This window comes from Schistocerca americana, chromosome 4 (assembly GCF_021461395.2).
Source record: "Schistocerca americana isolate TAMUIC-IGC-003095 chromosome 4, iqSchAmer2.1, whole genome shotgun sequence".
In the NCBI taxonomy this organism is placed as follows: domain Eukaryota; kingdom Metazoa; phylum Arthropoda; class Insecta; order Orthoptera; family Acrididae; genus Schistocerca; species Schistocerca americana.
Window position 1 is genome coordinate 518,933,799 of NC_060122.1, and position 13,661 is coordinate 518,947,459.

General features: G+C 44.1%; 1 protein-coding gene across 1 annotated transcript in view; it reads right to left on the bottom strand.

The window, feature by feature from the left end:
* The window catches only part of LOC124613591, a 60,783-nt gene extending 47,184 nt beyond the window's left edge, over positions 1 to 13,599 (bottom strand). The window contains exons 1-3 of the mRNA XM_047142307.1: positions 13,532 to 13,599; positions 13,290 to 13,452; positions 12,805 to 12,990 (exon numbers count right to left, since the gene is read on the bottom strand). Of these exons, the coding sequence (XP_046998263.1) occupies positions 12,805 to 12,990; positions 13,290 to 13,452; positions 13,532 to 13,599 (417 nt within the window). The remainder of the gene's footprint in view (positions 1 to 12,804; positions 12,991 to 13,289; positions 13,453 to 13,531) is intronic.
* Between the last annotated feature and the right edge of the window lie 62 nt (positions 13,600 to 13,661).

The window sequence follows — 13,661 nt, forward strand, 5'->3', positions numbered from 1 at the left end:
TGAAAGATAAAAACGTGTGTGCATATATGTTTCAGCTACAACTCTTTGTTTATTGTCGCGTCAATTATTAATACAGTATGTAAGTTGAAGTTCAAGACTTCAAGACAACGATGTTCGCTAACAACAGATTATGGCTGCCCATTCAATTTTTTGTAAATTTGAAAGCATGACATAACGGTAAGAATTTGTTTGCTCTTACAGCTGACTAGGAAAAAAAGTCTCTTCAGTCCACGCCAAGGCTTTAGTGATGTAGTGTACTTCATATGAAATTGAACGGAAATAATAGCTGACATGACCATTTGCTTTAAATGAATCCGACCAACATTTCTGAAAAGTGTTGCTAAAGAACGTCGTTGTCATAACGCAGCGTTTCCATGAGCTATTGACTCGTAGTTACTGAAAACACGAACACTTTAAACAATTTTTCTTTATAGCTCCTTCTGTGTAACGAAGTGAAGGTAAGTCCACAATCGCGATGAAAATTGATACATTGAGATTGCTATAAGTTGTTCTATCCCAGTCTGGATCTAGAGCTTAGCTGCGAAATGTAGTATAATCTGATGATATTTGTTCATTCATTACTTTTACTATTTCACTTTACTATTCAATATGTGTTTATAGTACTTCTGGATATTCTACAAATCACTGAAGTAAGGTACGTGAAATCATCATTTCCAGCAGACTAAACAGCCTCCTGTAACATGAAGACTGATTATAATTTTACGTATAAATCTTATAACGAATTTTAAAGCAAGGGTCCGTTCCCCCTTCTTAGCACTTAATTTTTTCATGTGTAGTTGATTCGTCATGATCTGCTGCGGCTGGAATCCACTGACGCTTCGCAGTAGGAAGACTAGGATTTGTATTCAGCAAGACTAGAGTTCAATAATTTGTCCCGGCCACAAAGATTTGTATTTTCAGTTGGTTTCCCGAAATGCTTGAGACAAATGACGGGTGGTTCACATGATATGCACACTGATGATTTCCTTCCCCATTCTTGTCCAGTTGGAGCCTGTGTTTCGTCGCCAATGACCTCACTGTTCGACTGGGAGTTGACTAATAATAACATTTCTTCATTCTCTGACCTTGTACGGTTCCGCCGCTGTGCCGTAAGCTGAATAAAGATTTGGACGGAAGCTGTATGTGTCAGGTGACAGAGAATCGCTTAACCTCTGCAGATTGAATTCGATTTTGTGTACTTGTGCTTTGTTAACATGAAATAAGAAAAGGAAACGACTATCAGTGTTAAATATACAATTCTGGAAAATGGTTTAAAAAGTAGACCAGGCATTCCTGATTGCTAAATCAACAGTTATTCGTGCGTCCTGATTAACTGGATACCACTGTTGCTCAGCTACTTGCCTCATTAGTTACTGTTTCTAATATTAACTGAAAACTTGTTAAGCTTTGTCACCACACTTTCAGGCTACAGTTATTCAAGAGTGCTGGTCAAATTTCGTCCTTAGTGGATTCTTCAGGAAACTGCCTGACCTTACTACGTAAATGAGTAGCTTAACCAATAAAAACTGCGAATATCCTCTTGAAAGTAATTGTACTGTTGCTATTACTGGATTCCAGGGGAGAAACGTATCGTAAAATGTACTTCATATTTCGACAAGCGCAGGTGCTTGTTGTACAGCATAAGAATTGAAACGAAGAGAAATATTTTAGTTCGTCTTACTTCAGATCTGCATAATGTAGCTAATCTTTAATGAATAATGGGAGAAGTTTTATAGTAGAAATCTACTCATACGGAGAAGTTTTCTTTTTGTAGTTACGTTTCATAGTTGCAAATCAGCACATATGTTAATCACAGCTCATTTTAGGCAGTTATTTTGAGGTAATTTTCAAACTGTCTGTGTTCACCAAAACAATACAAAATGTTTCACATTTCATTCGAATCAAATATTTGTAAGTGAATAACGTAATCAATAGATTTGTGCCACTCGCCATTGTACCCACTTTTCCTGAAAGTACTAGGCACTTAAATTCACCAGCTATAAAACATGCGTTGTCTCTTATCTTTCCAACCTGTCCAGTAACCCACTGCTCACAGAAGGTTATTGCGCTTACCATTGGAATTTCCCTTGATGCCATTAAGCAGGTACATTATGTGCCTGTACTCAGAACTGTCGCGAAGAACACTTTAGCTTCCTTGTTGACTCGTCATACACGTCCACTTTCAGATCTACAGATACCGAAGTCGTCAACTGGACACACACATTAGAATCTCATTTGTCAAGATGTATACCTGCTGATAAGCGGGACTTGTTGAGCCATTAAATGGCTTTTGTGTACACTTGAAGGGAAACCGCGTACCGTTGGCGGCTGTGAAACCCTTAACGGTAATCCATCCTCCTAAATCGGAAAAAGTGCTCATCGTTGTACTGCTGGCACATCACATTCGCCAAATGCGTGCTGTATATATTTGTTCGTTACCGAACCTAGGATTGCTTCTCACAGTTACTAAATGTGACAGGGAATGAATGTACGTCCCAGTCTCCTTCTCCCCCCCCTCCCCCCCCCCCCCCCGGCCTTCTCTCTCTATCACCTGCTCCCCCGACGACACTATGTTCGTTTCCCTCTGCCCCCTTTCTTCATCTCTTCTCCTCCTCTCTGAGTTTAGGCTCGTTTATTGTTATTACAAATTCAAATTCCGTAGTACTATTTTAATCGTAAGCTGATAAGCCGTATATACAACTTTCCTGTTTTCTCACTAAACCGAGTACGTGGAAGAAAACACAACACCATGCATAGAGAATATATGTGGGATACACACTTTGTCTAATAGTTTAAATGTCCTGGTATCGTAGTTAAAACTGACTGCGAGGAAGAAAACAAAACCTCAGAGCACACCTGATCATTTTCTTTGTCGAGCCGGTTTTAATAGAAAACCTGTATACAGTTGTCTGGAAAAAAAATGTAACCTATGTCCGTCTGAAATTTTCTTAGCGTTCGAAAATTTGAAGTGAAGAGATCATGCAGTTTTTGAGATCTAACGACATTTCCCTACCACAGATATTCAAAACTACGAAGCCACTGTGCGTCTGAACGTGTGATAGACTACGGTGCGAAAATTTGAAGTCAATTGTTCAAGAAATTTTCGAGATTTTTTGCTGACAACATTTCCGTATTATATATTGCATATATATTTCTGTATTATATATATTTAAAAATACATAGCCTATGTCTGTCCAAGTGTTTACTAGAGTAAGATTTGAAATAAATTTGTAACGTACTTTTCGAGCTTTTTACGCCTTCATATAAAACATGTACATTGATTTATTTAAAAATATAGGGCCTACGTCTGTCCAAATATTCAATAGAGTTTCACCTACAAATTTTGAGTAAATCGGCTAAGAACTTTCGAGATATTTTGGTGACGTTTCCCCTCTGTGTGTATGTGTGTGTGTGTGTGTGTGTGTGTTTGATTTGGAAGAAGGCTTTTTGACGGAATGCTTACTTGTTCGGCAATCTTTTTGACGCACGTCTCCGGGATCCAACATTTCCACTATGTGGTGTGTAGCAATCTACCCTTTTCATAATATTATAGTTTATGTACGTCCGAACGATTATTAAACTATCGTAAAAATCTGAAATTAATCGGTCGAGAACTTTTCGAATACTTTGGAAAAACGTTAAACAACGACTTGTCTTTATATAGTAGTACAGAAAGCAAAGGGTTTCAAAGTCCAAGTTAATTTATCGAATTAATTAACTGACGAAATATTCAAATTGGTAAGTTGCTACTTACAGACTTGCATAAAAAAGAAATAAGAGTTCTCTGCTGGTCATCCCGCTTCTATTTTATGTTAGTTCGCAAAACAAGGTTATCATCTCCGTGATCTCGTGATTAACAGCGTAGCCTAGTGACGTGGACGATCAAGATCGATTAGTTGTGGGCGTTAGGATACTGTGAAGGAAAAGTGTGGAAAGGACTGAGTCGCTCACTCAGATACCGGCTAACTGAGAAGTCGATTACACAAGGAAGCAGTTACAGTGACATACAAGTGAGGCCAAGCTTTAGATCTTCCGCCAATTGACGATTTCATAATTACACTAAATAGTAATCTCGAACAATGAAGGTAGAAAGGAAGACTGCACTTCATTCGACCAATGGGTTGCTGTATATCTTCAAGTAATTAAGTTCACACTCACGGAACTCAACCACAATTGATATACTTAAATTAAGATTGCGGTTCAAAGCACCGCTGTCGTGGAGATTATCATAGTCGGTGCATAAGCTCGGCTTGAGCAAAAATGGGAAACGAAATCGGAGGTTCCATCCCGACATTTGACGTAAATGTTTTAAGGAAAACATGGAAAACCAAAATCTGAAAAATCTTCACTCGGATAGCGAGTATGTTCTCGTGGCTTACCGACACAGACGGAAAAAAAATTCGCAACACCAAAAAATAATTAATGTCGGTAATGAAATTACTGGAATAAATTTGTGTAGGTAACATATTAAAGTGACTAACATTGCAAGATCACATGTTTTTAATCTAAGCGCGAGATATGCCATTGCAAAAGTGAAATGCTGGTACATTAATAACGGTTTAAAAGTCAGAATGTTGAACGCAAGAATGGCAGACGTGTTGTGTTGTACAGATTCCGTATGTCAGTTTGTCGGATAGTTCAGTGCCTGTTGGACTTGGTCGGTCAATACAGGTACGGTTAATGCTGTTTGGAATGACGTTGGAACTGTCGTCCGATTGTGTCCCTCCATGTGTGCGACTGGAGGCAAATCCGGTGATCGAGCAGGCCAAGGCAACATGTCGACACTCTGGAGAGCATGCTGAGTTACAACAGTGGTGTGTGAACGAGCATTATTGTGTTGGAAAACAGCCCTTGGAATGCTATGATGGCAGCACAACAGATTGAACCACCAGACTGACATACAAATTTTCAGGGAGGATACGTGGGATAACCACGAGACTGCTCCTGCTCTCATACGAAATCGCACGCCAGACCAAAACTCCAATGTGTTTAGCACATTATTCAAGAGTGCTAGTCAAATTTCGTCCTTAGTGGATTCTTCAGGAAACTGCCTGACCTTACTACGTCAACAGACGGCCATGACTGGCGCCGAGGTAGAAAACACCTGCTCCCAATGAGCTCTTGCTTGACGCCACTTACGTCATAAATGATGATTGTTTAGGGTCAGTGGAATGCATGTCTGCCTCGGAGATGTCTTGACGTAGCCGATTTGCAACAGTTTGTTGTATCACTGTGGTGTGAACTACTCCTCAAATTGCTACTGCAGATACAGTACGATGCGCCACAGCCATAAGCCGAACACGATGGCCTTACCTCTCGGCAGTGACACGTGGTCGACCCGAGTCCAGTCTTCTTACGACCGACATTGTCGTAACTACAGCTGCGCCCATTTATGTACAGTAGCTAAATTCCTGCCAAGTATATCTGCAGTAGGAACATTCAGCTTCTCGCAAACCTATTACACGACTTCTTTCAAACTCAGTGAGGTATTGATTGATGGCGTGTTTGTCGCATTAAAGACTTGACTAACATCAACTAACCACCTCCAGTCTCAAAGGTAACTAACGCTCACGACCAATACAGCGTTTATTTAAAACAAATCTGATTTGCACCTTCATAGTGGCGATACTACGCGAAATTTGAACAGAAATAATCTTGCAGATATAGGAACGCACCAGCCAACTTTCGTCTGTGTCACACAACTCCTTCTTCGTACTGCGATTTTTTTCTCGTCAGTGTATTTTAGACACTTTCCATAAATATAAAACGGACATAGCAATGCAGCGTAAAAATAAAAAGGAATATGGGTCATGATCTCTCTGCAGAAAAAGTGTTTCATACTGAGGTTCGCATAGTGAAAATTGAAAGTATGCTCAATAACAAATCCATATCACCTGATAAGTCGCCATTAGCACATAACTTACGATACGGAAGACAAAGAAAGGAATAAAAAAAACATTACACACAATCAATCAGCGTATCTTGCAACAAGATTCAGTAAGGTGCTATGTAGTCCAGCGTAAACACGAATTTTGTGGAGTTTGGTTGTTTCAGAACGGAGAGGGTCAAAAGGAACAGTCATTATACACACGAAGCACTTGCAAGTGAAGATGTTCTGCCGCGCGAGATTACCCGAGCCGAGTTGTAGAGACATACGATATTATTATACATAGCACAACATATTGACTCAGTCATGTGTAATTTGAAGGCAATGTGGAAGTGCATATTCATTCATTGTCTCATGCCGTATTTCTTGTCCTGGTAGGGAGAAAGAAAGACTGCGTCAATGAAGCAGATACCACAATAAGAAGAAGGAAAGATAAATACATAAAAGATAAATCTTCCTCTAAAGATACAGCGGTTGTAATTCTTATCTCGCACTTGATACCTGGAATTTTCTACATACTGGAAACTCTTATTCTGGTTTAGTGTTCTTGTTACATACTTACCTTGCTATCTTCCATGTCTGCAGGAAAACCAAAGCAATGAAGTTGGTTCAGTTAACAACGAGTATAACTGAAATATTTACTGACAATGAGTTCAGATAGAGGCAGTACTTCGTCAAATGTTTCCAGGTTGTAAACACTTTGCGTTGGGACGATGGACAGATCGAAGTAGTTGTTGTACTCAATCTTTCCTCTGAAACTAATTTTTCTCCTTGGGTTGTATGTCATTAATAATTCTGAAACAAATATCGTATACCATTAAACTCAAATGTCGTTCCGTCACCAGAACACGTGTAGTTATAATTCGAACAACATTTTGTTATCTTTACTAGTATCAGCCATTTGATATCCATTTCTGAACAAAGACTTCTCAAGACTTTTCCATGATTCGCGGTGTTCAGCCGTACACATTCATGTCTCTTCTGGGAGTGTTCTCGCGCAGTGTCTAACGTTCTTTCAGTAGGTCGCGGCTTCGGTCTTTCTTTATCATCTGGAATACAGCGAGGATCGTGTCTGGTGTATCTGTCACCACTTCACTTGGCTACATGTCCTACTCAGTTTCATCTTCATTGATGTTACAATTCCATTTACTTCTCCAAATTCTTCTCTTTTCTGTTTCTCGATTGTAGCAATTCTCAACATGTTTTTCTCCATTTTTCATTTAGCCGTTCTAACTTCTGGAATGGTTTTCGTTTTAAAATCCTATGGCCCCTACTATTAGTTGACACTCGTAAAACACACTGATTGTGAACTCAGGTTTAGATCAGTCTGATTCCTTGGTTTGAAAACATAATTTAGGTTTTGCTAGTTTATCTTCTTGTTCAGCCCACACAGTCTTATCGAGCTTGACTTTGAAATGTATTTTTCAACTGTCTCTATTAATTTTTTCATTCATCATTTAAGTTCACTTGCAGAAGAGCCGAACACATTACAGTGTTATGAGGAAAACGAAACTGATTCAAATATATATCGTTAATGGAATGTATACACAGCTGGCCAGTCAATCTGCAACACCAGGAAAGAGAAGCTATAATGAAATTTTTCTTACTGTGTGTATACTTTACAGCAGGAATAATACATGATTAAACTTGTGGGTGTGTACATTGCGAAATTTAGTGCACGAAACTTTCACTTCTGGCTACATAAATGGATCGAATCCAGCTTGGCATCAAATCGATCTAACCGTGGATGACACGTGTAGGTCATTCCAATCTTCTTCATATCTGTGCCATTGATAAAGACTGGTGCAGTATGACAATGACGAATGGTATCTGGCAACGTTTCTATTCTCGAACGTTCGAGAAAGATACAAGAGGCATTCAATAAGTAAAGCAACACATTTTTTCAGCCACTTTCGGTTGAAAAAATGTCCAGTTTTTTTAGGTACATCTAGGAATAATCTCGCTTCAGTACTTATAGTTTCATGAAATTCCGACTGATGGCGAGTCTGTACGTAGCCTTCAAAACGGCGTCTGTAACGGAGGTGCGTTCCAAGCAGAGGGCTGTCATTGAGTGTTTTCTGGTGTAAAACCACAGCATTACAGATACTCATAAGCGCTTGCAGAATGTCTACGAAGCCTTGGCAGTGAACAAAACCACAGTGAGTGAGGCGTCTGTCAACACCGCAACAAGGTCACGTAAACCCGTTCGGTCTCCCGCGTGCCGGCCATCTGCAAACGGTTGTAGCTTCCGCAATGTTGGAACTTGCGGACATTCTCCTTCGAGATGATCGACGGATCACAACCAAACACCTGACTATTCAACTAAGCGTCTCTGTTGGTAGTTCCCTTATGGTGCAAAGATTAACTCTGAAATGTTCTGCGCTACACTCAAGAAACTGGAGAAACGACTTCAGCTTGTTCGTCGCCAGAAACACTCAAACTAACTTCCTCTTCTCCAAGACAATGCAAGACACACACATGTCTGTACATCCAAGAGGAGCTCACAAAACTCACTGGTCTCATCTTCCTCATCCAATTCAAAGCCCGGATCTTGCACATTCCGGTTTCCATCGGTTTGGTCCAACGAAGGGAGCAGTACTTGGATGATGGGGACATTACTGATGCAGCAAGACGTTGGATCCGACGTCGACCAGTGGAGTGGTACCATCTAGGCATATAGGCCCTCCCAGTAAGGTGGCGTAAGGCCGTCATATTGAACGTACCTTCTGATGAAAAATAGCGTTTTTGAGCCAAAACAATAACGTAGTGTATTGGAATCGTGAATAAAACAAACCTGCTTTCAGAAAAAAATTTGTTGTATTACTTATTAAACGTCCCTTCTACATCCATTGTGGTGCTGTCTGCAGAAATGGAATTCGTCTGAAAGGTGACGTGGTGCCAGTGCTGTGTCCAATGGTGTCGTCTGACACACCACCGTCAGCGCATCTATCTAGGGTGGCGCCTCAAGGAAAGCAACGATTGTCACCGTGCTGACAGACCGTAGTTCTCCAGACGTCGCCGAATTGTCCTTGTGGATTCTTGCCTTGCTGGAAACATCACCATTTTGACCCAAGGTGCGTGACGTGACTGTTTAATCCTGCATGTCCAGCGAATAATGTGTCTGTCCTCTCGGGCGATAGTCGCGTGAGGTCGTTGACCTCCTGCCTGGTAGTAAGAATGATCCTCATGAATCCATCGATTCCATATTCACAAGACAGTTTTGGAATCCTGATCAACACATGCAGCAATATCGCGAAACCATAACACGCAGTCATGATAGGCTACGATCCTCGTTGTCGATCTCCTACACTTCCTGATAAACGCTTCTCCTTCTTTTAGGAGGCGTAACACTCAAACAACCAACATTAAAACACCATTTCTGAATGAACAACCTACGGTGTAATGTTTCTGTATATACAGAATGTAGGTGGCGCTACACCTGCCAGCTTTTTGCGGTGCACTGACATGCTGACTCCTTGCAATTCCAGGGTGTAGTGCACTTCATGCCAGTTTGACTTTTGTTGTATGTCGCCTTCATTATATTGTATTTTTAATGGCCACCGGTATACAATGAGACGACAAGAATTGCATATATGGACCTGGCGATAGTATTGCATACACAAGGTGTAAAATAGCAGTGCGTTGAGAACTGTCATTTGTACTCACGTGATTCACGTGAAAAATTGTTCAACGTGATTGTAGCCCCATGACGGGAATCAACAGTCTTCGAACGTGGAATGGTAGTTGGGGCTAGACGCATGGGACATTCCATTTCGGAAATCGTTAGGCGATTCAACATTCCGAGATACACACTCTCAGCAGTGTGCCGAGAATAACAAATTTCACGTGTTACCTCGCATCACGGAAACGCAGTAATCGACGGCCTTCACTTAAAGCTCAAGTGCAGCAGTGTTTGCATCGAACTGTTAGTACTAACTTACAAGAAACACAGCGTGAAATACCGCGAAAATCAATGTGGGATCTAGACGATCGTATCCGTAGGGACAGTGCGGGGAAATTTGAAGTTAATGGGCTATGGCAGCAGACGACCGACGCGAGTGCCTCTACTAACAGCACGACATCGCCCGTGGCGCCTCACCTGGGCTCGTGACCGTATCGGTTGCGTCCCAGAAGACTGGAAAACCGTGACCTCCACAGTTGAATACCGATTTCAATTGGTAACAGGTGATTGTAGGGTTCGACTGTGGCGCCGACCCCACGACCCAACTGTCTACAAGACATTGTCCAAGCTGGTGGTGCCTCCATAGCAATATGGGCTGTGTTAACATACACACATCAAAAAAAGTTTTGCATCACTTCGGTTCAGAGAGTTCCGGAGCCTGTGTAGAAAATTAGAATAGAGGTCAACAGAAATATCATTTCCGCCCTTTTTATTGCTGATGAAAATCACACATCGCGTGTTGTACCACCATACAGCGAGACCTTCAGACGTGGTGGTCCAGATTGCTGTACACACCGGTACCTGTAATACCCAGTAGCACGTCCTCTTGCTTTGATGCATGCCTGCATTCGTCGTGGAATACTATCCACAAGTTCATCAAGGCACTGTTGGTCCAGATTGTCCCACTCCTCAACGGCGATTCGGCGTAAATCCCTCAGAGTGGTTGGTGGGTCACGTCGTCCATAAACAGTCATTTTCAATCTATCCCAGGCATGTTAGACAGGGTTCATGTCTGGAGAACATGCTGGCCACTTTAGTCGAGCGATGTCGTTATCCTGAAGAAAGTCATTCACAAGATGCGCACGATGGAGGCGCGAATTGAAGTCCACAAAGACGAATGCCTCGCCAATACGCTGCCGATATGGTGGCACTATCGGTCGGAGAATGGCATTCACGTATCGTTGCGGAGCCTTTCATGACCGTCAGCGTCGTACGTCGGCCGCACATAATGCCACCCCAAAACTGCAGGGAACCTTCACCTTGCTGCCCTCGCTATACAGTGTGTCTAAGGCGTTCGGCCTGACCGGGTTGCCTCCAAACACGTCTCCGACGATTGTCTGGTTGAAGGCATATGCGACACTCATCGGTGAAGAGAACGCGATGCCAATCCTGAGCGGTCCATTCGGCATGTTGTTTGGCCATCTGTACCGCTCAGCATGGTATGGTGGTTGCAAAGATATACCTCGCCATGGATGTCGGGAGTGAACTTGCGCATCATGCAGCCCACGACGCATAGTTTGAGTCGTAACACGACGTCTTGTAGCTGCACGAAAAGCATTATTCAACATGGTGGCGTTGCTGTCAGGGTTCCTATGAGCCATAATCCGTAGGTTGCGGCCATCCACTGCAGTAGTAGCCCTTGGGCGGCCTGAGCGTGCCATGTCATCGACAGTTCCTGTCTCTCTGTATCTCCTCCATGTCCGAACAACATTGGTTTGGTTCGCTCCGAGACGCTTGAACACTTCCCTTCTTGTAAGCCCTTCCTGGCACAAAGTAACAACGAGCATGCGATCGAACCGCGGTACTGATCGTCTAGGTATCTACAGACAACACGAGCCGTGTACCTCCTTCTTGGTGGAAAGGCTGGAACTGATCGGCTGTCGGACTCCCTCCGTCTTCAAATGGCACAAATGGCTAAGCACTATGGGACTTAATATCTGAGGTCATCAGTCCCGTAGACTTAAACCTAGCTAAGGACATAACACACATCCATGCCCGAGGCAGGATTCGAACCTGCGACCGTGGCAGCCGCGTGGTTCCACACTTAAGCGCCTAGAACCACTCGACCACCGCGGCCGGTTCCTCCGTCTAATAGGCGCTGCTCATTCATGGTTGTTTACATCTTTGGCCGGTTTTAGTGACAGTTTTGAACAGTCAAGTGACAGTGTCTGGGATGCAATATCCACAGTCAACGTCTGTCTTCAGTAGTTCTGTGAAGCGGGGCTAAGCAAAACTTTTTTTGCTGTTTGTAGAATGAACTGACTGCTCTGGTCTATCTGTACCCGCCATTGACCGTAAATGTATGGAGACTTGGAGACCATTTGGAGAAAAACAGTGATGGAATTTTTATGGATGACAATGCGCCATGACACTGGGCCACAACTGTTCGCGATTGGTTTGGAAAACATTCCGGACTATTTAAAAGAATGATATGGCCACCCAGATCGCGCCACGTGAATACTGTCGAACATCTACGGGACATAACCGAGAGGTCAGTTACTGCACAAAATGCTGCACTGAAAACACTTTCGCGCGAATGGACGGCTGTAGAGGCAGCATGGCTAATTATTTTTGCAGGTCACTTGTTAGGTGCATGCTACATCGAGTTGCTGCACTACGTCGTGGGAGGTATCTCACGAAATTTGTCACCTCAGCGTATAATTAAAATGGAAAGGAGTTTCGAGTGTCGCGTAGCCAGATTTATGCAGAATTAAGTTTTTAGTGAATTCTAAGACGACGACCGAATGCGAGGTGAGTAAATGACATTGAGTAACGCGCAAGGAACGTCGATGGCGAAGGTGGAAGAAAATGTTACATGACAAAGTTATGAGACTCTTTTCTGTACAGCAGTGGATGTTATTCGTTGATGATAACATCGTTGCTGCCCGGTTGAGTACATATGTGAGGAGAGAGCAACGCTGGAAACGTCCACTTCAGTATTCATGTAGATTAGGATTATACGCATTTCTGAGGTCAAACTAACGTGTCTGACAGAGCAACACTGATCTCCAGTGACACACACGTCTGACTTGTCAACTGCACCCACCCAAATCCTGTTAATGTGTACCTAAGCCAAACCTACAGTCTTGCGTCACTCGGTGTTTAAGAAACGTCCGAGCTTTTGATATACCGGACACGAGGCTGCCAGAGAGACACAAAAGAAGACACCCGGGAGTGAGAGCTCTGGATTAAGTCTTTTCTATCGCAGCGCGGGACGTGGCGGCTCTCTACATACTAATCCGGCCGTCGGCCGCCGCGGCTGTTCATCTGCGCTGACCATTACCCGCGGCGGGCTGTCAGATACGGCCGCGACACCGACCAGCGGACAGGCGGCGGTGACGCGCTGCTCGGCGAGCCGTATCTGCCGGCTCAGCTCGTAAGCCGCCAGCCGAGAAGCCGCCGCGTAATGTGCCGTCCTTATCTGGGATCGCCGCGGCTGGCGTGACGTTCAGCCCCCACACACCTGCCTCGACACACGCTAACACATACGCTGGGTAGGAGGGGGAGGGGCAGGTAGTGGGTGCTTTTGGTGGCGGGAAGAGGGGGGGGGCAAGGCAGAGCGAGAGGGAGAGCAGAGATAATCTGTAGCAGGAGTGCTCAGGAGTCAAGAAGAAATACTATGCGGTCGGTACCTGGCGGGCGCGGGCATCGCGGCCTCCCATCGGAGCGGCCAGTACGCGCGCTGCAATCTGTACTCGTTAGTCGGAGGCGTGTAAGAACCGGCGCATTAACAGTGCGGGGCGACACGACAAAAACGTAGCGGCGCCCCGCTCTGGGCTCGCGTGCTGCTATCTGCCGAGTGACCGCCGCCGCCGTACGGCTGGCCGGGCCAATCTGGGCGCCGATCGCGGCGCGCCGATGCTTTATGGGTTCATTAGCGGCGCTGCGTGCTCATTAACCAGCGGGGATGCCTAATTGAAGCGTATTTTATACACGCCGGCAGACGCCCACGCCCTCGACACCTGGCGGCGGCAGCAGCGGCGGCGGCGGTGGCGGTGGCGACCCTGCCACCACCACGTGGCGCTGTCATCGCCTTGAGATCGAGCCGTACCGACGAGGGCTCTCCAACTGCCTCGCATTTCACCCTAGAGA